Source organism: Calypte anna, chromosome 2 (assembly GCF_003957555.1).
Source record: "Calypte anna isolate BGI_N300 chromosome 2, bCalAnn1_v1.p, whole genome shotgun sequence".
Lineage (NCBI taxonomy): Eukaryota > Metazoa > Chordata > Aves > Apodiformes > Trochilidae > Calypte > Calypte anna.
Window position 1 is genome coordinate 17417812 of NC_044245.1, and position 27626 is coordinate 17445437.

The window sequence follows — 27626 nt, forward strand, 5'->3', positions numbered from 1 at the left end:
CTACAGATGGGCTTCAAAGGAATGACTGCGTGTCACCATTTGAGCATGAGGAACTAAAGAAGGAGGCTTTCAGACTCAGGGGGGCAGAAACACAGAGGGTTCTATTCCCTCCCATTTCCCACCCATACTCTATAAAGGTCAGGCAGACTGTCCAGCCCCTCTCCTCTCTTCTCACTTGCTCCTTGGCTGTGCTGCTGTTCCCCCATGCTCCTTTACACCAGCTTCCCACTGCTCTTCAGTCTGTATCTGTCAGGTACTGGGGAAGAGCCGTGGGACCCCCCCTCCTCAGTCAGCCCTGCTGCGTGGGCCCCTTCAAGATCAGGTTGTATATATATTTGTATTTTGTTATTTATCCCTTATGTTATGCCTTTCCCCTGTGTAGCAAAGTCTATCTCTAATTGTTATCAATTTTCAACTTCAAGTCTCCAGTCTTGTATACTCCTTTATCTTCCCGTTTTGGGGTCAGGAGAAATAGAGAGTAATTCTGTCCTTTGGTTTTTGGTCCACCCATCACTGCTAAGCGTGACAGAATAACTGGCACCCAAGGTGGGCTTGAATGATTTTTTTTTTTAAAATTGAAAATATTGGAAAGTTGGAAATTGAAAAAATGGGGGGAAATGGAGAGAGAATAGACCCCTCTGTGTTCCACCCCTCTCAGAGTCTGAAAAGCCCCTCCTTCTTTAGTTCCTGATGTTCAAACAATGACACTGGATTAGACTAATGCATGGGCTTCTATCTCATCTCAGTATCTTTTTCTGTGATCAAAACTAGTTTCACTCAGTAACAAAATAATTTATTATTTAATGCATTAGGAAATGGAAATGCAAACATTAAGTCAAGAACAAATTCCCTTAAGCTTGAGTTGAGTTCTCCATGTTGGCACCCACACTCTGCTCTAACACACACCCTGTGTCTTGAGTGGTCATAGTGCCCACTGTTCCTACTGTTCCTATCCTGACACCATATTTTTGTAGGCCACATTTCCAAGGAAAGCAAACTTGAACACTTCTTCAATTCAGATAAAGACAGAAATCACTGACAACACATCAACTAAACCACTAAAAAACATCATCTGCAACAATGAAAGTAAAAATTCAAGGCTTATGAGTTTATTTGGCTATGTTATCTTCATTGCTCAAGTTGCCAAGAAATTATTGTGCCTTTGCTAGTTATATAATCAGTACTTATTAGGTTGACATGGGTTGAGAACTAGACTACAATCAACTTGATTTAGGCCTTGAATTCTCACTAGACATGGTGAATTTATCTAATAACATGTGATATGGGATTGAAGTGGTCAAAACAGGGAAAGAAATGAAGCAATAAGGTACCTGTAAATTTTACAACCCTTGGGAGAAGTATGAAAGAAATTGCATTCCACACTTTTCTTCAGTTAGATCTACTGGGTGTAATGAAGTGTTGTGTTACAGATTTCTGAGACAGCACAGAGCAATCCTGTGAATCTGCATTCACAGGGCTGTGGAGAGGTACCAGCCTGGGTCCCCAGCAACAGGAAAGCTCCATCAGCATGACAGTCAGCTTGGCATAATGAAAAGTCAACACAAAGGTCTTAGTGACCCTTTGAATCAGCCTACTCAACATAATTCAAGTATTTAGCATTAAAGACACAAACACTTACATGTGTGTAAAGGCAGGCAGCCACATCAGCGAAGGGCAGGAGTCATGTTACTCTGGCTTTTATGTGATACTTTATATCATTAACAAGAACAATGATGTGCTGAACTTTTAATTTCAGTCATATGGTTTTGAAAATATTTTCTTTTTTTCCATGTATAGAAAATCTAGCAATTATATTTTCCTGCAAAGAACTTTCTTTCATTTGTCTGCAAGGAGGGTCTACATTTACAACTGAAATTATTATTGGTGCTAACACAGGACAGTCCTTACAGTGAAGGGCAAAGATTCATGATTCCATGATTCTGAAGACACCTGCTTTCTTGAAGATTGCTCTTGTGATGTAAAAATGGAACCACCCCATCACAGATAAGTGAAAGTGAGATAATGGCTATGAATCATACTGCAAATCATCCTGTGCATTGGGTTGTAATGCAGAATAATACATGTCACTTCCTGATTCTGAAAATGGAGGATTTACATCCACACCTGCATGAACTTGATGTATATAGCCCATTCTGCACTGTGGGTATCTTTGGAGACTACTACAAGATAATATAACAAAGCTTGAATGTAATCTGGTGTAGTAGGGCGTCACGTAAATTAAAGTAGACATCTTATTCATTCAGTATTACATGCAGATGTGAAAAACTCTTTCACTGATATAAATGAAATATTAATGCAAATGTATGTATAAGCACCAGAAGAAAGTCTTAGAAGAATGGCCTGTGATTTGAATGAAGAGCATTTTTTTACAGCAATAAAACTGAGGGAAGTGTTATTTACATCAAGAGCAGATGGCCTGAACTCACACAAAAACACAGTCCACAAAGCTAGAGTGGAACATCCTCTAAATCTGATAACAGGAGGATGACAGAAAGGTTACAGCACATCCACTATACTATATAAGGCAGACTGTAGGCCTAATGATGTATATATATATGTATATATATAATATATATGTATTCCAAACAAGGAGGACCATATACTGATATTGCCTAAATATTGAAGAGGCTGATAAAAGTAAGGTCCCACGGTCAAAGAAGTGCACGGTAACAACTGCTGATTGCTAAAAAAATATAAGAGAACTGTTCCAAAAGCAGAGCAAGAAAAACTCAAGAGATATGAAGACCAAGAACTTGGTAGTTGGTATCCTTTATTCTCTGTCTCACTCACAAATGATCCTGGCCAGAGCACTCGAACACACACATCTTTATGCCTATCCATGTGGGTGTGAGTCAGTGAATCTCTGAAGAATGAGTATAAGTGGGTAAAACTGACATACTTAAGAGTATTCTGTAAATACAGATAAGCTTTCCCTTCCATTAAGGTCTATAATTGTCACGCTATTTTCAGACAGGGAGAAACAAGCAAACTGTATGTTGCCAAAATCAGAGGTTTGTTTGTTCTCCTCATCTCACTAGCCAAAAACAACCAGCCTGATCTTCTGGAGTGGGATGCATGGAGGGAAACAAACTGTTTTCATACAATATGTGACACCACAAACCTCTGCATTAATACAGGTCTGGCCTAGTATGTAGGATACTCTAGAACAAGGGTGAAAGCAGATTATACTGAAGCAGACATCATGTCTAATTGGAACAGAGAAGGAATATTAAGACAAAGCAAATTTGTGTGTACAGTACATAAGGTGAGGAAACATGTGAGCAAAATGATGTATGGCCCAACGTCCTCTATTGACAGGACATAAGTAACAGTGCTAGCAGTTTAGCTGATAGCTTCCATATTCCCAGCTGTTAGAAACAGCAGTAACCAAGTGCTTTTTACATGTGAATGTATGTACTTTGGAAAGAAGATGCCTAACTAATTATAGTAGATTAGGCTAATTGCTCTCTGAATTTTAGAAGAAATAAAGACAGAGAAATACCTGTGAATTAAAATCTCCCACATAAATTTATAACAACACCTACAGTGTCTAAGACTGCATTTCCTGAAATAACTGAGAATAGGATAAAATGTCAATCCACAAAAATTTCTGTTTTTCACATAGATATATATACCTGTCAACTGACCCATGTATGTACATACCTGCATATATAGATATTGCACACTTGTATATGTCTCATCCTTAAAACAGGCAGAGATTAAAACTAACAAAATACCCTTTTCCCACTAATAATTAAAATTAGTATTCAGGAGAATTTTTTTTATGTATCATCAAACCAAACAATTTCAGTAAAACAAATAATGTATTATTTCACATAAATCTGAATGACTGTTCTGCTATTAGAGAATTCTGGAATGTTCTATTTCCAAGCAAGAATTATATTTTGTCCCCCAGAGTTTATTTCTTCAACGGCAATCAATGGAGCAAGCATTTTAAAAGGTTTAATTTAGCTTCTTCATGAAATTGATGATCTTTTTTGAGATTTTTTCACTCTCCACTTCAATATCATAAAACTTTTATAATTACAATTTTATTCCTTTTCTCTCTTTACATCAAATTATTTAGATTAAATCCATCATTATTTAGCTTAGATGATCTAGTTCCTGAATAAGAACAAAAATATAATTGCAAGATTTCCATTTTTTAATATGGAATCAGTGTTCATTAGGCTTATTAGTAAGCGTATTATGAACTCTGCACTTTAAAATTTACATTACCACTCATTATTTATTATTGTAGACACTTACATTACACCCCTCAAGTTATTTTTAAGAAACAACATTGCATTTGTATCAAACCTATTATCACTATGTTATGTTGCTTGGATACTGTTAAATTTCAAGTTTAATTGTATTTTACATAGGCATTTTACTTGCAAATACCAAGCACTGCTTCACATAGTACATACTCAGAAAACACTTGTTATAATTCGCAATTTACAGCCCATTATGGAGAAGAAACAGTGTAGTTTCTTGAGATGAGTTTTTATATATTCAGTAATATTAAACCTTTATCAAAATAACCAACACATACCTGTTCCCAGGCAAAGACATGCTGATTGAAGTAGAACTGAATTTGTTCATTGGCAATGTTGATACAAAGTTGTTCAAAAGAATTTTTTTTGAAGTTCTCAAACCCAAAGATATCAAGAATTCCAATGTTCAGACCATCATCGCTTCCACTGCAAAGATTAAAAAAATATTCTATTGTTCTTTATTTTACAGTGATTAGCTTCATTATTACTGAACAGAAGAAACAAAGGCCCAGTTAAATAGGGTATTTCTTGCTAAACCAGTTATCTCCTAATCTAATCAATTTTTGGTAGAAATACAATGAATGAACATAAATTCAAAGATGATTGTATTGCAGACTGAATTACCTAATGACCAAATCAATTCAGAAGTGTATAGAGGATTTAACATTTTATTTTTAAACTAATATTTGCTAGTAATTATTCTTTTGTAAAGAACTGACTACAGTACAGGAACAACATATAATTCTTTCTGTTTCACTTCTAAGAAATCAGGCTTTACTCCTCAGCATCTTGAAAATAAAGGTTGGTGTTGTTAAATATGATTCTTTAGTATTATTTATTAATAAAATTAAAGCTGCTTATTTTAACATGCAAGTCAAAAGAATGAAGAACTAGGCCTTTTATGCTTCTAAATAACTACCTCAATGTTGGAGTGTGGAATGAATTTAAACTACCAATGAAGCTCCAGAGAAGAACTACTAGTAAAAACTTCAGTTTGCAATTTTAACTAAGGTATTCTGAGAAATACATGGTCATTTCTGTAACTGGAGAATAGCTCTAAAATTTGTACTTATTTGCTGAAACAAAAAATTAAGAGGATACAATGATATATAAAACTGTAGTTGACACTAGCATTTTCTTCATAGCTAAGTTAAAAAGAATTAATTAGTTCTAGATAGAAAACCCTTTTGAGGGGCTATCAGAGTGTACTACTAGAGTGCAGTATCAGCAAGTTTACTGATGACACAAAGCTGGGAGGAGTGGTTGACACCCCAAAAGGCTGTGCTGCCATTCAAGAGGGATCTAGACAGGCTGGAGAGTTGGACAGAGAGGAATTTTATGAATGACAACAAGAGCAAGTGTAAAGTCTTCCATCTGGGAAAGAACAACCCCAGGTACCAGTATAGTTGGGGACTGAGCTGTTGGAGAGCAGCACAGGTGAAAGGGACCTGGGGGTGCTGGTGGATGGAAGGATGACCATGAGCCATCAATGTGCCCTTGTGGCCAAGAAGGCCAATGGCATCCTGGGTGCATTAGAAGGGGGGTGGTTAGTGGGTCAAAAGAGGTTCTCCTCTCCCTCTACTCTGTCCTGGTGAGGCCACATCTGGAATATTGTGTCCAGTTTCTGGGCCCCCTCAGTTCAAGGACAGGGAACTGCTTGAGAGAGACCAGGGAAAAAGCGACCAAGATGATGAAGGGAGTGGAACATCTCCCTTCTGAGGAAAGGCTGAGGGGAGCTGGGGCTCTGCAGCTTGGGGAAGAGGAAATGAGGGGTGACCTCAATGATGTTTATAAATATGTTAAGGGCAGAGAGCCAGGAGGGCAAGTCAAACTTTTTCTCAGGGTGACTAACAATAGGACAATAAATATGCTATAAGAAAACCCCAAATAAATAGGTTAATAAACTGGAGCATAGGCAGTTCTGTATAAATATTAGGAAGGACTTTTTCACTCTGAGGGTGACAGAGCACTGGCACAGGCTGCCCAGGGAAGCTGTGGAGTCTCTGTTGCTGTTGACACTCAAAACCCACCTGGATGCATTCCTGTGATCCTGCTCTGGCCAGGGGGGGGGTTTGGATCTTTTGAGGTCCCTTCCAACCCCTAAATTTCTATGTTTCTATCTCTAGTCATCTTTTTTTTTTTCTTTTTTTTTTTTTTCTCCCTCCCTATAAAAGGTATAGGCAATCAGATTTGAAGAGCCAGCCTCAAGATACTCATGAATAGTACTTAAAGCTCTTTAGAATTCTGTATCAGAAATGGAACCATTTCATTATGGAGGGGTCAAAGGTATTTATTGATTTGGACCTGAATTTGGTGACTATTCTATCAGTCTGGAGAACATTTTTTGTGAATAGACTGCTAAAATTTGTCTGCCTCTTTCCTTCCCAGATCTACAAAAAAGTAGTGAATGCAAGTTATTTTACCACCTTAAAATGAAGCAGACTTCTGGGTTGTTGCTTTTTCTGTAGTGAACATTTCAGGTCAAACTTTCTACCTCCTCATCAGCACAGTAAGTATTCAGTTTCAATAGGGTTCTGTAACAAGCAGTGCTACATGCACTTTATCCTAGCAATTACTGAGGAAAGTTCTGTTTATTGCTGCTCTGCTGTAACCAAATATTTGAAGTGTAGACAAAATTTAGGATTGCAGCCTTGGCTTTTCTCTGATGTTTTAAAAAATATTCAGAAAATCCAGATTTACAACCAAAGCTGTTATTGATACTGTATTTCAGGTCATTGTGTTTGCCACTTTTCACTCCTATTACCATATACAGATGGTCCTGACCTATAGTATTTACAATGTAAGCCATCCCATTTCTCTTTGATTAAATTTGCAAAGTGTGTTCTATCCTCATTTCTTTCTTTCATGTGTTCAAAATGCTTCTGTGTGTTCTGTGTGTTCACGCTGTAAGGGTAAGATGGACGTTAACCTCAGTAAATGTTTGCAAACTTCTCTCATATATGTATATATATGAAACCACTTCTCACAGCAAGAGCAACACAAGCAACAACATGGGGTGCAAATAAAGAGCAGAATTTGACCAGGAGAAATAGTATAATGGAAAAGCAGTCAATATGTCATCTTACAAGCAGTTAAATGAGCAAAGGTCAAATGGGAAAACACAAGACACCTGTGTTATCCATATCTACTGCATTTTTCCCTGTATACTATGAATAGGATAAAATCTTTTTAACATGGTGGTGTCACAAAACGCTAAGGTAGCAAATAAAAAGAAGATGAGAACACCAGCAGACAACAGTATTTGCAGAAAAAAGTCTTTACTCCAGAAAAGCTTCTTTTACCTTAAATTCTTGTCAGGTTTGAGTAAAGTGTTGATGCGATTGACTATCCAGCTGAAAAGGCGCCCATACAGTGCTTTGGCCATGGCATCTCTGACATCAGTGGCTTTTTCCACACTGTTGGGACGAATAATTGTTTCTCCTCGAGTCACTACACAATGAGAGGTGAGGGCCTCTTGCAGTTCATCTGCCTGAATACACAGCAAGGATGCACCTAGGAAGGAATGTCACAGGCACAGTTCAGAGGCAGATTTTGTAATGAAAAGTAAGCATTTTTGCAATCAAGGCTGCAAGTGCAACATATTATGAATAAGGGCCAAGTCAAAGTCTTGAAGTATGACTGATGAGGGTGTTTCACACCAAACAGCTGTCAGTGTCCAGTTTTGTCACCAGCTTTCCTAGCTTCCACTGCAGTCAATAAGTAAGTGATTCAATGCAAAAGCCTTTATCAAGGATGCTCTTTCCCCAAACTTTCTACAGAGAAATGCGAGGGAAACTAGGTGATTATGTCAGGAATATGTGAACTCGGAGTATCCTTCTCAGTTACAATCCATTCATATAAGTAATTGTTATCCTGTTTTTGTACCAAAAAGGGTGCTTCTTTCCCAGTCGCACAACATTTCTCTAAGGCAGGAAAATGTGTAAGAAGATATAAATGAAGACTTCATTATCTTCTCAGCTGAAATTACTAAGAAAAAGCAGTAAATTCCTTGAGAATCTTTGCCCCTAATGTCCCTGAAGCCCCTAATGTAAGGTATCCCTTCCAGTGAATCAGTGAGCTGTATTTCAGCAGGCACATATGGGGAGCAAGTAATGAGTATATGAGAAAGAAAACGGGGACAAACCTATTCAAAGTGTTAATGAGGCTCTCCATCAAATGTTCAAATAACCTTAGATAAGATTTTGTTTTCAGGCATCTGCAGTATTAGTCATGCTATCTGAATGCCAGTCAACTGGTTAGTCAAATTAAGTGCACAACGTGTATTTTTTCCTTTTTGCATTTGGAATCCAGGTGGGCTCAGAAATAATCTATCTTTAGCATTTAATTAGTCTCGCAAAATTTCTATGTGAACAGTTTTAGTTGATAATTCTCTTACAATAAAAGAAATTTGCTGTCAAAGCACTGAAAGAAAATCTAAAATCAAGAAAAAACACTCACAATTCTCAAGGGCTACTGGATTGGAAATGTTGCTTTTGTCAATCATATGCTCAGATACCACTGCAGAAAATTCAATGTTACCCACATTTAAAATGGCAGCCAGGACACTGTACACACTTCCAAGTTCCTGCAAAGCACATTAGAAAAGATACAACACTTAATAGCCAGACAGATGATTTGGTTTGTGCGGTGGGCAGGCATGTGTGCTGCTTCCTAAGCTTGGAACAATCAGTGTCTCTCTTGTCTGCAATATGCCCACAACTCTTAGGAATACTTTTCTCAGAATAGTCTTCCAAGTGTGTTATGTTTCACACCCAAAGGGGGCAACATAAACTGCATCCTAATCTCTTTGCTATACTTGTCTACTAGGACAGGATTGCATGGAGCAGGAGAAGAACTAAACGGTGGTGAGCATAATCCTCTTACATGGAAGGAATTCAGAGGTTATTTATATCCAGCCTTCACTGTGTCTGCAGGCATAACTGTATCTAAAAATGTAATAACTAAATCAACAAAACCAGAAAAAAAAATCTGCATCTACATTTCTTGGATCATGGAAGCAAAAGTACTCTAAATAATAGATAACAGCTCTTGCCAACATCACCAGAGAAAGTTTCACTGGGAGAAGAATGAGGCCTCATGTCTCTGATGTGGCAAACATTTAACCTTTCAAAATGTCACATAGAAACTGAGTATTCACCAAAGCACTTTGGAATAGATTTTACTTAAATTTATTTAAATTTATAATTATTTAGTAGGTTCTGAAGAGGGATTCTGCCTTGAAAAAGGGCTCATATTAGTCTTGGCAGTCAAGGGATATATATAGCAAGTACTTATATATGACAAATAAAATCGTATTTGCAATTTAATGAAATAATGCATTTATACCAGGTTTGACTTAGATTTGAACTATGAATTTTCATCTGAACCGTGAATGTTTGTCAGCCTACTTCATCACATCTGAGTATTTTCTACTCAGAAATGCTGAGATGCTCCTGTAAAGCAGACAAGGTTTTAAGCTAGGATTCTCTGCTACAATATATTCTGAGGCACATAGTAACAATATATTTTATAAGCAGCAGTTTTATAAGTTTTATAGTAGTTTTATAAGAAGCAGTTTTGTAAATCTGATAGGTATGTTATAATGATGGGCTTTTTATAATTGCACAGCATTTTATCCCTACTATTCAATAGTTGCTGGTGCCATGTCAGGCATCATTTACTCAGATAAAGTCCTTAATTGCTCTAGAATACTTGATCTTGTTTTCATCTCTTTCAGAAGTTAATCTAGCAGTTAATAAATTAATTTTTCCAGTGACAGCAAGACAAACTAGATAAGCTTAATCTAAAAAATTATGCTCAGGATAATCAGTGCACAGTTCATCTGTGTTTCAAGCAATCATTTTAAGATTAGGGACACAGATGAAATGCAAAGAAATGGACAGCTTAACTTCTTCCATTATGCTGTACAGTATGTATAGCTCTTGATATTTTTGTGCCCTTTTCTAGTATATTTGAAATCTGGCTTAATTTATCTTATACAGCATGATTATTCTTTACCTCAGGCAGTCCTTTTCTACTAATTTTGCCATGCAGCCTGAAACAAAACAGTGTGATTTTAAGACAGTACTGACCTTAGTTAATTTTAAAGCCTGCCAGTCAGTTTAAAACAAGTTTCAGAGAAAGAAGGTTTTATTTTGGTCTCAGTTTTAATTGCAATGGTGCAGATACTCTGTCCAGGGTTTTTTGCTAATAAAAGATGGAACATGCTTATATAGAACCTTCTCTATGCACAGGGATGAATGTCAAAGCTTAAGGCTGCATTACTCAAAGGTGAACTCATCATAGGAACTCATTGTCTTACGGTACCTTTTTCTTACTGAAAAGAAATTGTCTCTGCACATGGTTGCTATATCCAAACCCCAGTGGGGGAAGAAGACCTCTCTGTTTTTTCAATCTGGCAAACACTGGCTGTGACAGGTTAACTCATCCTGTGGAGAATGTAGGACAGGCTAACACGGATGGGGCTCACTGTGCTGGACTGCCTACAGTACTCAAACTGCCTCTGAAGCTGTGGGGGGTCTACAGGTAGATAATTCCTCACAGATTCAGCTCACAGTGACTTGCTGAGTTTATAAAGTGAAGATACATGCTGGAACTGCTTATTGCAGCCAGCAACCTAGTTCTGAATGGATCTTCAATATGTAGGGAAGGTCTTCTCTTTTGGATGATAAGGATTATTATTTCCATCCCTCCGAGTGAACAAAAGAGCTGGGAACAAAACCTGACTTGCTGCTTTTAATGGTACAAATTAGAACTTTTCAAGGTCTCTGGTTCTGTGATAAAAGTGCTGCCAGTGCCAAACTGTGCATATACTTCCACCCTGCTTCTGCAAAGGTGAAAGTGCAGGTGTGAAAGGATGTGTAATGTAACAGGTGTGATATTATGACATGCAGTTGTGAATTAGCATGTAGGGGAGAAAAAGACTGAACTCCACTGCTACTACCACTAAACAGAAAAAGAGTATGAGGAACAAAATAGGTGAATAAATCTATTCTGCTAGCTATTCAAATATTTACATTGAGGGAAGCGAGAAGTATTCAGCTAAAGTAATTTTCCTTGAAACAATTCTTACAACATGCTGTTTTGTCAAAGAAATTAAAATTGCCATTCTACAGCACTAGTGCTGTATTTCACAGAGACTGTATGGATCACACTACTACTATAATTTGTGATAAATAAAGTCAGTGGAAAACTACAGCTGTGATGCACCACCTCTCCTAAGAGAGAACTAGGGTGCAGGATGGGATTTCCTTCCTTCGCATAGTATTTTATAAATCCAGAAGCCTGTTTTTATTTTAATTATACCAAAGACATCCTGAGAAGATGGGTTTATTGGCCAGCAGAGCAATCATAAGATATCATAGAGAAAGAATTGGTTCAGTAAAGTTTAGTGGTGAGATTCACTCCAAAGGGATGTATAAACTTCATTCAACTTTGCCCCCAGAACTGTGATATTGAGGTCATCAAAACTCAGATCACCTCCATGAATTTTTAGAACTCTCACTATGAACTCCACCTTAACCAGAGATGAGACTCATATTCATGGACCTAAAATTACAAGCTAATGAATAGTTACAATACCATTTTCTATGCATTTAATTTGCAAAGGCCTTTTTTTTCACCAGTTACTCATCTGTGCTAATTTCAAAGTCTTGCTGACTAATACCATTTTATTAGTTTATCAACGCCTTGAAACATCAAAAACTTAAATGTGGTAATATAACAGTAAGTTGACCATTCAATATCCTAAAACATAAAGGCACTACTGCTAAAGGAAGAAAGTAACAAGGGAGATTATTTGAATGCTTTATGTAAGTTTTTTTTCTGATTAAGGTATCTGTTAAAGTTCACAAAAAAAGTGATTATCAGCACTCACCTCCAGTGTAAAACCTATGACTTTGAAGCACTGTTCAATTAATTCAAACTGAGACTTGTAAAAGCTATTGTTCATGAAATCTTGCACTATTCTGAAATGATCATTTTGCAGATACCTGAAAGAGTTTATGGGTACAGAGTTAGGATGTCAATGAAGTCAATACTTCAACAACACTGCATTTTTTAGTGATCAGTTAATATAAAAATAAGCTGCATTACCTGGGAGGTCTATATTCTGGCAGCTTATAATGTCCCAGTTTTTTCTTTTCTGCCAGACCAGCATAAATATAATAAAAAATATGGAAATTTTTCTCTCCCCTGAAACAACAGAAATAACAAAATGGTTTAGTGATGGAACGATGCTACATTTACTGACGATACACATGCTATTATTAAATGTTATTTTAATAACAGGCAAGGCTCATTCAAACTGACAGAAGACTCTGAAAGAAGCTCTATTTCACTAGTTTCTGTTGGCGAAACATTTATGCACCTCAAATGTTATTTAGGTAGCTGTCTAGATGTCTGCATTCACAAGAAAATGTCGTCAAAGAGTTTAGTGTTAGAACCACCTCGGAGGCTAAATTCTGAGGCATGGACTTCCAAAGGCACCCAAAGCTGTTTATTTCAAAGGTGCTCACTTCTTCACTGAGCCCTCTATGTTTTGCCAACTTTCTGTCTCAGCAGGTAGCTGAATAGAAATACAAACTGACAGCCATGAACAAACTCATAAAAAGTTATGAAAAAGTGATATTTAAAGCTGATTTGATTCTTAAAAAAAAGTAGTGCATTATGTTAAATTGGGCATAAAAACATTATTTAATTAAATTGCCTCTAAGTTTAAACTGTTTATTGAAACATTCCAAGTGACAGTTATAGGTTCTCCATGTCACTAATCTACAGCAGACAACAAGTTCATGCAGAACTACAAAAAGAGCAAGAGATGAGCGAGGGGAAAAAATATAAATTTAAATAAAACACTATTCCTTGTCTTAAACTCTGTTGTTCCCATTGTTATTATGTCAGAAACATAAATACTGCCTAAATACTTTTTATCTGGATGTGTTACATATTTTAGGATAGAAAATGCACTTCAATAACTTAAATTAATTAGAACTGTCATTTAATTTTTCTGTCATTTTATATTATGAGATACACACATAAGAGAGATTGATCTGTACTGCATTTGGTCCTTAAAATTTAAAACCAAGTTCTACTAGAAACTCCAAAGTTCAAAATGAGCACTCTGCAAATAGAAGCTAAATACTAGAGGAAACGTGGAGGAATTAAATTGTACCGATATACTTAACACAATACAAAAAGCTTACTTCAGAATTCTATGAAGAAATTAATAATGGAACTATCAGAAATTCTTAATTCTTTATGATTTCTGATATATTTACATGTATTACATACTCATTTTATGAGATTTGTTTAACTAATTCAAGAGTCAATGAAAAAAAACCCAAGAGTAGTTTCCTGCTAGCTTACAGATTTATAAGCTATTCATACATATTTCTTACACAAGAAAAGAACCCAATAGTTTATTCATCTTTTTTGTGTTATCACAAGATAATTTCCTGTATTTTAGGCCTGCTCTGTAAACCCGAAGTTAGGTCAAATATAATTTTTATACTTACACTGCCTGGTGGACAACTCTGGATTTTTCAAGGAGATACTCTGAAATCTGAGCTCCTACTACAGTGCCACCACAAGTGAATTTCATTTCCAAATACTTTCCAAATCTGCTTGAGTTATCATTGATGATTGTGCCAGCATTTCCAAATGCTTCTACAAGGTTATTTACTTGGAGGATCTTCTCCTGTAGAGTCCTGTTATTAGCCTAGATATGGAAAAGATTTTTCTTTAAATTATCAATAGTCATTCAAATACATTTATTCTTAGGTTCTTACAGTCCTCGTCTAGTTGGCACTGGGAAGTGTGAAATCCTCATGGCAGACATTCCCATGTGAATCATATTGGAAGAAAGGCATGTATAGACCATGAAACCTGTCAGAATAGCAATGCAGCAATCTGCCAAACCAGTGGCTGGCTGGAAGAGATAACACACAGAATGATAATGACAACACCAGAACAAATCAGTGTCTGTGGCCCAGCACTCTGAGATGGCCAGCCTGTTTTTAGGACCCCTGATGGCACAGGTTTACTGCTGCACTGCACCACATGAGGAGATCAATTTGCTTGCATCTCACTTGGGACATGCAAAAGTGGCATTTTATTTAGACAACTACAGAATGACCATGCCCCACTGGCAGCAATCTGGTTGTGGAATCAGGTGAAAAGCTAGAAGAGGATTTTATTTAGTGCAGTTTGGATGTTTTGAAGACACTCCATTACACAAAGGAAGGACTGAAGAAGTCACATCCTTTACATCAGTGGGTACTTCCCTGCAGAATCCCCAGAATATTTCTGGCCATAAGCATCATGTTGCAATCTGACCTTATGGAAGTTCTTTGGAAAATATCTCTTGTCTCCCTCCCTACCAAAGCCAGGTTCCTAGGTACAGTCAATCAGGCCTATGAGAGCAGAGCCTTTCCAAGGCATCACCTTTGAAACATACCTTGCCCAGGACAGTGAGCTGCTGAACCAGCAGATGGGCACTTTGTGTCTTGCCAGCTCCACTTTCTCCAGAAATAACAATACACTGCAGAGAACAAGAGCATGGGTTTGAGCTCATTATGCGTGTCTCAGCCTAGCAAAGGACATGTTTAAGACATCTCATATTTACCTGATCAGAGTTGTATGTCACCATGGACTGATAACCTATGTCAGCAACAGCAAAAATATGAGGAGGGTTGGCAGTCCGTTTGGCTCCAATATAGAGTTTGGAATGCTAAATTTAAGAGAAAAAGAAAACATATCAGTGTCCCTTACAGTTTTGGGTTTTTTTGGTACTATCTTATCAGTTTTATTTTCAGATTAGTATACAGCATGCTGAGGCTACCAGTAGTGATGTTTTCTGAGTGAGCTGTTACTGCACTCGCTATACCATGAATCTATATGTAGTTAGAATTAGCTGCTAAAAAAGATGAAGCATGATTTTGTATGTCAGCCAATATTATGCTATGAAGCTCAAATTATTAGAAGAAAAATCAATGTTACCACACATCAAGGACCAATTTCTGATTTTATTTTATTTGTACTCACAGCCTCTTAGTATTTCTGCACAATACTCAAGTCAAAACTTACGATCCTTTCTGCACTTGAAGCATGTGATAATAATGCTGAATTATTTTGACTGTACTTTTATTTATGTCCCCTTTGGTATAATGAGGAGGCAAATTTTGCGAACTTTTTGATCAATTAAATAGCCCTGCCTTCCCCAGCTCTCTTGGGAGGAAATACCCCCAGCTCCTACCTCCAGCCACTCGCAGAAGTTCTCTGTGGGAAGTGGAGGAGGAAGAGTACTCCTCCCCACAAAGAGGGGTAAGATCCACCTGAATAAATGCACATATCTGCACAAACACTGCTTCTGAATTAGCTGCTCTGGGCAGCTCCTGCCTTTACACTCTGTGCAGCTACTGCCTTTACACTCTGTGCGATCCTAGTCAATAAATCTCATGAAGTTCAACACAATTCATCTCATCCTAGAATGAATTATAAAAGTCACTAGAAGTACAACCTCAAAAATCCTATTTCTATCCATAGATTAAAATAGATGACATGCTCAGATATAGCTGTTGGACAATGGTTTTGGTAATCCTGGTTTTCAGAGCAGACCAAAGTAAATCTCAAGAATGGCCTTACTTTAAGCTTAACACAAATATTAATATTTTAATGAAAATCAGTGCTAATTTACAATAACCAAAACTAGATTTTCACACCTGTGAAGAATAAATATCTATATTTCGAAACGGGTTGACAGCGATGAGAATGTCCCCAACATAGGTGTAGATCTGATCCTTGGCATAACCCTTCTGCAACTGCTCAGTTACTGTATTCTGATGGATAAAGAATAGGAACGTTGAGTCACATGGGGAAAAAAGAATATTAGGAAAATGTATAAAATATTTATAAAGTTCAAGTGAGTGAGGATAGAGAGCTAAGGAATTAACACTTAGGAATACAACTGGAAATGATCAAAAGAGACTAAGACTTTCAAACACACTGGGGTTACTGATCACTTGTCTTCATATTTATTCACTTAGAACAATATATACTTAAAGATTCCCAAGTGGTTGTAGAAAAAAGAAGTTAATAAGTACTGCTTTAATTCAGATAATCAAAGGTTTCCATGTCCTGTTTTATTTTCTAACACTACAGAAAGGCTCACTAGTGACATACTCCAATTTCTTGACATAATTTCCCTCAAATTATTCTTCATATAGAGCTAGGTATGCAAAGTCCTCACTTACGTTTCAAATCAAAACAGGACACAGATCTGGCTGAAGAAATGCAAACCAGCTTTGAGACTATTCTGAGGTATATGTGAACATATTTAGGCCCTATTCCCACTGAAGCAGAATGAGAGGCAGCAGAGGACTAGAGGAAGAATTGCTTTCCCTCCCCATCCATCTGTTCACAGTTTTGTGCATTGTCTTCTGCTTAGCACACTTAAAGCTTGAATTCTCAACAGCTGAAGAGATTATATTTCCTTCACAAGAAAGCATAAGGAGAAAATCTTGATTTTCCATTGTCATAATAAATTCTTCCCTTTCTGGTTTTGAACGGTACCTTACTTTTGGCCATAACCAGAGTTCCATTACAGAATTTTTAGGGGAAGTTCTGCCCTTTTTGAAATTATTTCTTGCACTGATAGCCAAAATCCTAGAAAGTCTCCAGTTTTGCCTATTGATGGGCCTTTCTAAACTGGAAGAGAAATTTAAACTAAAGAAAGGAGACAGTCCTGAGAAGCTGCCATTCCTATGTGAAAGAGGTTTTAAACTGGGTTTGATTTAGTAAAATATCATAGTGTAGTGATATCTTTTGGTGGAGGCTTTGTGAAGGCTCTTCTGAAAATAATCCACCTCTGAGGAGACAGAATACACTTCCTGCTTGTCTGGTTTACCTTCTTTTCAGCTCAGATTGTTTATATGCTTCATGCCAAAAACTCAGTCTTGCTGGCATATGGCTATCCCATATTAAAAAGATGTCTACATCTGAGCTCTGTGCAGTTGATGAAGCCTGGATTAGTATTGACTAAACATTAAGATACTCTAACTATGTTCTTGGATGACTGAACATGTTCTGTGGGCTGTTAGCATTAGGTAGTGTACCATCTCAAGGCACATTTAGTACCCTAGACTGATGGATATACAGTATATCAGAGAAGTTTTAAAGACAGGAGAATGTGAACTGTAGACTATGCAGAGCCTGATAGGTAGAGGAAGAATGACTGTTTCCAACCACTGACAGTCTCTAATACCTGCAGATAATGTGCCATGATCTTATTCTTTCTGGTTTTAAAGCTTAAACAGAACAGACTTCCCTCGGGTGAGATTTTTGTCTAGAATTTTGTCAAAATTTCACCAGAACACATGGTTAGGTCAGACCCTCAGCTGACATAAATTTATCTCAATGTAGCTCTACACCAAAATAAGCCAATGAGAATCCAGTCTAGAAGAGTATGGTAAGTTAGTCTAAGATAACTAAAGACATCCAAGCAGCAGGGGAGAACGTAGTTTGTTCTTGGAACAATTTACCTGGACCAATTTCAGGTTAACACATCATTATAAACTACTAATTTAGCTGCGATAAAATCTAGCCATATAAATCCTTTTAAGCAAATGATGCTACAATACTGCTCCTTACACAGAAAATTTAATCTAAATTATTTGGCATTAACTGGTAAAATGTTGCTGTATACTTATACAATTGAAATGTGACATTATAGTTGAACTTGGAAATCAGCACCACACTTGGATTTTAATGTGATTAACCCTCTTCAGGAAGAAGTGAAGAAGTAGATTCTTACCTCATCCAGTACCTCCAAGGTTGCTAAATCATCCACCTCTTCCTGGTTTGAAACTAGTGACTTACTGTAATTCCCTTTCTTTGTGTGAATACGTTCAAATCTAGAAAAGAAACATGCAATTTCCTCATGTAAGAAAATGCAGAAACTTGCATCTCTACCCATCTTGAAGGCAATTCAGCCAGAACAGTTCAACTTGTCTTTGTTCTGAATTCAAATATGCAAATGTTTGAATAAGAGGACAGGATATAATTTTTTAGCGCAGTACAGCTAAAAATCTATGGTTTGATCCCACAACTGATACCATGAAGAATTTTTTCACTGTACAGATCCCTGCTTGATCACAGCTCTACATCAGCTGCAGGACTGGAGCTATGCAGTACAGTGAAAAAAAGAACATATTTATAAAACATGTACCAGCCAAATTCTGGAAAAATGAGCCAGACAGTAAAAAATTATGGGTGGATCAAACCCAGAAATGTATGATGAAACAGTATGGCAAGGGCTATGCAAACAAAGCATTCAGGATGGAAATATATCTAACTTAGTAGCAACAACATTCTAAAACCTGGCTGAGGTGGTCACGATGTAGAGCAAAGTGCAACAGAACCACTGGAGTATGGGAAATATATTCTGACCAAGAATTTTCTTGGACACTACAGGAAAAAAATTTAACATAATGGGGAAAGAAAACTTCACATCTTTTTCTTAACGGGGTTAAACTTGAATTAAGTTTGCCTTAAAGTGAAATTTCTTTTCTATTGTAATGAAATGAGAAAATTTTATGCAGTCTCATAGAAATGAGCAAGAATATTCCCAGAAACTTCAATCATTCTCCATCCAAGAGTAAAAGCATTGCTAAACAAAGCAAAAAGCAGAAGAAAATGCAAAGTTGCAATTCACATTAGTTATACTGGCTTTCTGAGATGGGGGGAATCAGGGAATGGAAAACTAGATAAGTAATAGCAGGGTTCACAAACTAGATCAAACTCAGATATGCAACATGGCACAAACACAAAACGACTACCAAGTAAATCTGATCTCCTGATATGACTTCACTCCTCCTGATACTACAGGTAGGAAGGCACCTCTCAGACACATGGAACATACACGTTGATTAAACAGAGACAGCATGGAAACTACTTTGTGTAAAACACACTCTTTACCTTGATTATAGACAAGACCAGGAAAGTCCATTATTTAATTCTGATGCTTGGATATATGGCATGAGTAAAAGCAGATGGGTGTTTTCTACCCAGCTAAAAACTTGAATATACAGTGAAGAAAGGACAAGCAAAAGAGGGCAGTTACACCAAGAAGAAAAGTTAGAATGATTGAACTTGATGATGATGGGACAAGCTGAGTTTTTTGAACTCCCACAGTAAGATTTACAGCAGAGTTTGATGCGTTCTACCCACTCCATAAATATCACTTACTTCATGGGTGACACCAGGTCATGCAGGCTGTGCACTGACATGGGATATGGGACGCAGGTGCAGAAAGTCAAGTAGGCACCCACTTGGCATCAGTTAATGGTTGCCAAGCCTGAAAAAAGACTGGAAGAAATGGGCAAATAATGCCCTCACAAACCATGAATGCAATCAAGATCTGAATGACATAAGTGCAGGCATGAGTGCACTTCACCTACCAGGTCTTTCAGTTTTTCTTGCCTCTAATGACTGTTCCCTGAGGGTACCAGAATGGCCTGTCCTCACCCAGATGCCAGTAATGGAGCAGTTTCTCCCTCCCTTAAGCAGGTGCCAGCTACCACTGGAGTCTTTAGTCCATAGTGCTAAGGCAGGAGTTTCACACTAATTCTGCAAATTTAACCTCAAGACACAAGAATGTAAGACTTCATAGCAAGAGTCAGTATAACTTTACAGTCTGTGCCAATATTGCAGCCTAGTACCCAGTGTGGAAGCCAAGTGAGCAGGAAGCACAATGAGCAGCATGGATCAATAGATTCTATATTGTCCTGATGGAAGAAAGGGACCACATCTTCCAGTTCTGCACATGGATATTTTGCAAATAACTGTCAAACTGTAATTAGGACTCTGAGGCTGTATGGGAAAGCAATGCACTTCCAAATGTTTTCTGTCCTTTGGTATTTACTGCAGGCCAAAGAAGACTGCTCGTAGCTACAGTTTTAAGTATGGGGGTGAGGATGAACTGCACATGTGAAAAGCAACATGAATACTACACAGGCCAGTACCAGAGCCTTAATATTGCCATGCAACACAGAGCATGCAGCACATGGGCTTATTCCAGCATGAGCAGTGCAAACAGACAAAAAGATGCAGGAGGAGGGCATGCCTGTGGCAGGGAACAAAGGGAGCTTCTGCTACAATAAATCTGTAACTGGGCTGTAGATTGGTGTGTGTTTAAATATGCTGAAGCAGAAAACACAGATTTCAAGCAAGCAGCATCAAAAGAGATTGGCCTCATGTAAGGTAATTACCTACCCCCAATCTCGTACGTCCAATCTTTTCTACCCTTTTTTTGGAACTTATTCATACAGTGAGAGCTGTCCTGGTAATACTGTCCTTGCAATAACACTGAAACAACTTTTGATCATATGTACTCCCAGGATGGATTAAGAAGGATATACTAATATTGATTCAAATTAACTCTTCTGCCGTGCATGGTCTGCTACTGCTTGATTTGCATTTACCAGCTAAAGGATATTACTACACTCAAAGCCAGAAGTGCAAGAAAATCCTACCCCCTCCACAGAAATCTCTTCCCTCTATACCCAACACTCCTATTTATAACTCTTTTTAGCAGTTTCAGTTGAAAATTTATTTGGACCGTTAAACAGTTTTTCCTTTGTTCTGGCATGAAGGTCATTTTGCATCCAGACGATGAATCCAATATCAGGATGACTTTGGGAAAGACCTAGCAACAAACATGCACATGAGGGAAAGATGTGGGAACTGCAGGACTGTGTCAAGCTCTGCTGTTCTATTTTTTCCACTGCCAAAGGAAGACCCAAAACAGGGCATCTGTCAAGTTACGCTTTCCACTTTTCTGGTGCAATTGTTACACACTTTTTTTTTTTTTTTCCTTTATGCTACTGCTTATCAGAGAGAGTGGTATTTTCCAAAATGTCTTTCAATTACTTTTTTTCATTCAATGTAGCAAGCTAACAAGTGCCTTGGAGGAAGGAAGAGGAATGCTCCAGTCATGACCTTTTCTTTTTCAATTATTTTTTTTTTCTTTTAAAGAAATATCCCTATTTATGCCACAGAAGTCTAATTACATAAAATTGATTCTTCTGTAATCCTCTTCAGCTGACATTACTAGAACCCTAGCACTTGTTAAACCAGATTATATTCTCCATTCTCAAGAGAACTGCAGGGCTGCAGATTTGCAGAGCACAATATTTTTCTGCTTTGCTGTCAAAGGGCACAGGCCCCTCAAGGGCAGTTATACTGCTTCACTTGCTAATACTCCAGCCACTTAAAAAACCCACATCAGTGCTGTTGACATCAATGCTGAAATTTCATTATCAGCATGCACATAGACATTGTGAATTAAAATAAACATGGTTCTCTGTTCTGTTCAGAAATTATTTTTTGGAGGCATTAGATCTTAGATTCATATTCATCAAGCAATTCAAGCAGCTAAAGGCCAGAAACATCAACCCAGTAGGGACAAGAAAACCAGTGAAGGCAGCATTGTTTCTCTGCATTCTCCTTCACACCCACCCATCCCCACCTCCTCCCCTCTGCTTATCTTTCAAGATTCAGTTAAATCAAAATGAGGCAACTGCAGCTTTTTCTTCTTCAAACTGTCAGAATGTATTTAAAAGATTTCTGATAGTTCCAAAAATACCATGAAAAGGGAAGTGTGACTCATGATGCCCCAATGAACTTTGCCTAAACTGGTTGGAGAATCATCTACAAACTAAGAAGTGACAGGAAAGGGGATAGCCTTAGTCTGAATGTAAAGAAGAAATAAAAATAATCAAGTTTTCTGTAAGGTGAAGGTGGGAACAGCTGTACACCTCCCAGCAATTACAAGCAGCACTGAAAGTGACAAAGGGAAAAGAAGCAACACAGAGAAACTTGTACAGGTTCTGTTATTGCTGTTGATTCTATTTCTCTGGAGGCTTCACAGAGCAGTATTAATTCACACTTAGAATCAAAATTTTTTCTTCAACAGATGCATCTGGTGAAACACACTTAAATTAAACTTTAGTCTTATATTTATGCAAAAACTGTGCCTGAACTTAGAAAAGCCTGTTGATGGACTCCAGCTGTATCTGCACAATGTTTTGCAGACAAACCTGTCCTCCTCCTGTGTTGGAATGATTGTACAGCACCAGCCGCAGACTCAGGGACCTGTGCTTAAGCTTCTGCAATGTTGCTGAGAGCAGGGTGCCCAGCCCAACTACAGGGCTTTTGATCCAGAGGTGGTCCATATCCAGCCATCTGAGTCATGACTGCTCTGCACAATCTGTTTGCCAAAGTCTGTGCTGGTTTATCATGCCCTGCAAAAAACTGCACACCCTTCAAGGGCCCTCAAGGTTATCGGTCCTTCATAAGAGGCTCATGGCCTGGCTGTGTCTTCTGACAAATTTCAGGGAAAAACATCTTTTCTTAACTGAGCAAATAAGAGACCTCTAAGAGGACCTTTTGGGCATAGCTCTTTATCGTCCTTGTGTCAGGCCGATGCTCTGTGGTGAGAACAGTGCTGAGAAGATGAAGGTCAAGCTCCATGAGTGAGCAATGCCTGGTAAGGTATCCTATCTTCAGGAGACAGAAGTGGACTGACAATAAATAAGCAGGTGCAGTGCACTTCTCCCTGGGAATCCTGAATGTAGGAGGAGCTTTTTTTTCCTGTTTTGCTTCAGGAGGTAAACTCTTCTCCATTCAGGCATTACTGCTGCCCATTGTATTGTATGGGAGGAGACTGGAACCATATCCTCAGTCTGCTATAAAGATATGTATTATCCTGAAGCATACAGGAACGAAAATCTTATTCTTAGGCCTCAGATGCCAGAAACTCTTTATTCCTTCTACAACCTGAGAACAATTTGCATTCTAGCCATTCTATATAGGAATGTCCTTCATGCAGAAATGAATACGCACTCCTTGTTGGTACAGCAAAGAGCACACTGAATTACAAGAGAGGAAGAAATGGATTGAAGTGCTCAATAATTAGTCTGGAACTCCAAAGGCTCAGGTATAAGCTCCTGCTCTGGTACAGATTTCATCTGCAGACCTTGACTGAGTCAGCGATACACTCTGTGAGAGTTTTCTTATCCTGCTTATTGTACTGTCTTTGCAAACCAGTGTGGTGATCTCCTGCCTTCTGCTACAGCCTGTCCTGCAGAGCTGAGCCTAAAGCATTGCTGTCAGCTGCTTTCCACTGTCAGGATGACTCAGAGAGAAACAGAGAGAGAGAGAACACCCAGAAAGTAAGTGACTCAAGTCTGCATCATCAAGGAAAGTCACAGAAGGAAACTATGTGGTACTCCTTTCTTTCAATAGGGGTGAATAAATTGGCAGCCACCTTTGTGCATGTTGCATGTGAACTTCTATGAACTAACCTCCCTGAACTTTCCAAACAGTTAAATACTGCAACTCTTTAGCACCCTATCCCAAATAGTTAAATTGGGCAATTCTTTAGCATCCTGTCACTGGATTTCAATGCTATCCCAACATGGCCAATACAGAAGGACAAATTCTTGGGCAAGTAATTTCAGTTCACCCAAAACCCTTGCTCTGTGAATCACTTTGCAGTAGGAAGGCTTTCTTTCCCATATTTATTTAGAGAGCATATAAAGATGAGGCTCTTAACTTTGAGACTAAAGTCAGTTGCTGAAATCCAGCTCTGCTGAATATCCCTTGTTCATGCAGCACATTCTGGAATGAGTCATAATTCCCAGGAAATAATTGTTGTACTAATCATTGCATTTTTCTGCAGAGATTATTGTAAAAGCAGGCAAGATTTAAACAGCCAAACAACTGAAGATAAAAGTCTTACAAGCCTGACTGTCAGGTGTAGATATGACAGTTCTGAAGGCCATTTCAAAGACAGCTATTTCTGTGGCAAAGCAAAACTCTTTACAATGCAGTTTTTCCCCTCTTCTGATCTGGCAAGAAGTGTATTTTTAGAACAGTTTTTGGTTGTATGCTGCAGCACTAATTTCTAATAATTGTTTTTATCACTAATGAAAAATTTTAACAGCTATAATGTGACTTACAGGAATGTAAGTATGTGATTAAGGCACTGACTAAAAAATAGGGGAAATTTAAGCAGAGTCCAAAGGTGAATGATCAGTCTCAAATGAGGTTATTGTGTCTTCATCAGAATTTTTTTCTTATTTTGATTAAAGACTGTGCAATAAATTCCATTACCATGATTTTTGTGTGACTATCACCACAGAAAAGAAATACTGTATTTGAAGAGCTAGCTGGTACTAAGACTGGAGTAACTGATATAGGATGAAATATATATATGTATAAAACCTCAAGATCATACTATAGGGATGTAATAGAATTATTTCCACTAGTTTAAAGTTCATCAGTTTGAAAAGACTGAGGGAAAAGAAGTATCAGGATGACTGAGAGTCATGAACACCTCCAAAAAGAGGCAAATATCACCTTATGAGGATACAAAATGCAATAGGCTTTTAGTTGCAGACATGATACAGTCAGTTCCTGCAGAAGCCCAAGACCTGTGTCCTGAAAGTGTCTCCACTCACCAGGAATTCACAGTTCAGTAAGAAACCTAATGCTAAACAACAAAGTAAAAAATTAAATATACTTAGTATGCAACTTCTTCCTTAACATGACTTTCCTGCCATAACTTAACTCATCATCTAAAAAAAAAAAAATCAGATACATTTCACTGAAGATGTTTTGGGAAAAATTAATCTATCAAGGATATTTTCTCATGCTCATCACAAGTTCTCCAGTGTGAGAGCTGAGCTAGGAGAGGTTAAGTTGCAAACTGATTTTTTAGCATAGAGATGTAGTTTAACAAGGCAACCAGGTGCCCCTAATTGCCAGGGAGTGCGCATGAGCTTGTGTTAAGCCCACCTGTGCCTAATTAGGGCAGGCCCCCACTGCGCATGAGCAGGACCAGGGGGCCAATAAAAGGTGAGGCCTGAGACACAAGCTCAGCTCAGTCCCGAGCTAGCCAGCAGAGAGGTTGGTTGCTCTTGCAGCAACAGTACTGATCCAGGCTAATCAACTCTGAGACCCATAGGCTTAGAGCATTGCTCGTGAGTCCCTGCTGGAACACCTGGTTGGACCTTGAAGCACCGTTCCCTAAGGGAGGTTTGTCTTGCTACATAGAGAAGTGATGACTTTATAAAAAATGTATTGCAGCTGCTCAGAGTCAAAAAGTGGAGTCTAACGAAGCTCATTGCTAGAATGAGCTTTTTTAAGCTTTGAGTAGCATAAAACATGTTTGTACAACAAGACCCTGTTCAGAGGCTACTGAAAACCAAGTACAATCTTCCACCACTTTCATTAAGTCTGGAGCAGCCCTATTGCATATTGCTGTTTAAAGTTCTCTCAGCATAATTTGAGATTTCCTTGGCTAATTAGGAGGCTGATGGGCTCTGTTTCTCTTTTTAGGTATTTGAAAGGGATGCAGCACAATGACCTAAAACTACAGTTCTCTAGAAAAGCAATGATAGGAAGCTTCAGAGGGCTCACTGCAACGTCCTAATGACTCAGTGATTTGTAAATGTTGGGAAATACCCCAGGAACAATGGTGTTTATGGGACTGTAGGGTGGCTCCACTTTGTGCCTGGAGATCACACACCCTTCCTCAATAGATACAGTACACAAAGATTAGATCTGAAGACTTGGCCTCCCGAGAACATGAGATAAACTAACATGATCTCTTCTTTCTGAACTTTGCTGCACACTCAGCAAGCAAGAGGGCAAGATCACAACTGCAACAAAACAACCACTGCAGGAGGCCGTCATAGCAAACATTACACATCATTGGGAGGGATTTGATGTGGACTGAACACAAGAACAGTGCAAACATGAAGACACAGTGGCCAGATCTTAGCTGTTAACTTCCAGACGTTTTACTTTTTTCTTCGTTATACAAATAACTTCAAGAGGAGAGGAAACATATACTTAGAAAATATCTGGATTCCTTCCTTTCTTTGAGTCAATGTTACCAAGTTTCTTGATTACATGGCATGCCCATTTATACAACACAACACAGGTGAGAGGTTTGCTTCCCTTGATGTAACAAAGACTTCTTGACCCTTAAACTATCTGCCTCCCAGGCAAGCAGGAGAAATTATGGACTGAGAGAGTATGAGATGGAGATGAGGAGGGAGTTTTGCAAGGAATGTTGACAGCAATTGCTGGAAGTTAAGGGATTCTACAGTAGGACCCTAACACACTACTGTGAAAGCAGTCCCAGAACAGTCCCAAGAAAAGAAAGTCAGGAGATTTTAAGATTAGACTTTTCCAGATGACTTTTCACTACACATCCTATGTCTTGACTCTGGATCAGATAAAAATGGTACTTTGGTACAGATTTTTTTACACCATTTGGCCTGTGAAGGTTGAAGGTCAAAATATACATGTTATTAGCATTTAAAGACTTCTAAAAAAGTATGACTGGTGAATTCAAATCTATAATCTTAAACCTATAATCTTATTCTCATTCAACAAAAGGAAAAAACAAATGTTATTCTGTAATAATGTCTTTTACAGGCCTGGAATTATAATTTCTTCCAAAGTGAAATGATGTACATGCTTTACTACAATCACTGCTACTGGAAAAAAACCTCTACTTTCCTTCTGTGTACAGAGATAGTTGTAGATAATAAGATTGGTATTTTTAAGGTTTCTAGGAGAATGCTAATCTTTTTATGCATTCACTGCTATGAAATACAATCTTCCTTCAAATGTAGTAAATAAACATGTTAAAGCTGAAATAATTATATGTACAGTGACTGTGAAATGTGATTTTTACTTGCCCATTTCATACTGCATTCACCGATATTAGGTACGAAAAGACTTGGTTAAATCAATGCAAACGAGACTTAAGCTAATAGCAGCCTAATTGCAAGTATTTGAACTGCTAGACTGAAATATAGACACCACACACAACACCAAGCTGCTGGTTTAGCCACAGCCATTTAAATTATAACCCTTAGTTAAATACGTTTTTTTTGAGCACAGATTCAGATAATAAATTATTTTTTTCAGAAATAATATTCCATCTTCCTTTGGGAAAACATGTAGAAACTACATTTGACCTATTGCAAAAGCATAGGTAATGGCATCATATAATGGTACATTCTGATTTTGAATTCTGATTCATACGAAGAGTGATCAATTAATAAAACACCACCTAAACAGAAGAAAGAAACAGCCAAAATATTGTCCTGTTCCTGTACTATGTGCTCTCTGGACCTGCAAATCGTGCCAGTTTATATTTGTACTATACAGAAAAATAAAATTCATGTACTTTGATTTTTGCAGCATTTACATGAAAAAATGAAAGTTTTT

At 37.9% G+C, this 27626-nt stretch overlaps 1 protein-coding gene across 2 annotated transcripts in view; it reads right to left on the reverse strand.

The window, feature by feature from the left end:
* The window catches only part of MYO3A (myosin IIIA), a 108173-nt gene that overhangs the window by 37650 nt on the left and 42897 nt on the right, over window positions 1-27626 (reverse strand). For both annotated transcript variants that reach the window (XM_030445416.1, XM_030445415.1), the window contains exons 9-18: window positions 18130-18229; window positions 16040-16156; window positions 14944-15048; window positions 14776-14859; window positions 13835-14037; window positions 12414-12512; window positions 12196-12310; window positions 8757-8883; window positions 7601-7811; window positions 4577-4724 (exon numbers count right to left, since the gene is read on the reverse strand). In XM_030445416.1, the coding sequence (XP_030301276.1) occupies window positions 4577-4724; window positions 7601-7811; window positions 8757-8883; window positions 12196-12310; window positions 12414-12512; window positions 13835-14037; window positions 14776-14859; window positions 14944-15048; window positions 16040-16156; window positions 18130-18229 (1309 nt within the window). The remainder of the gene's footprint in view (window positions 1-4576; window positions 4725-7600; window positions 7812-8756; window positions 8884-12195; window positions 12311-12413; window positions 12513-13834; window positions 14038-14775; window positions 14860-14943; window positions 15049-16039; window positions 16157-18129; window positions 18230-27626) is intronic.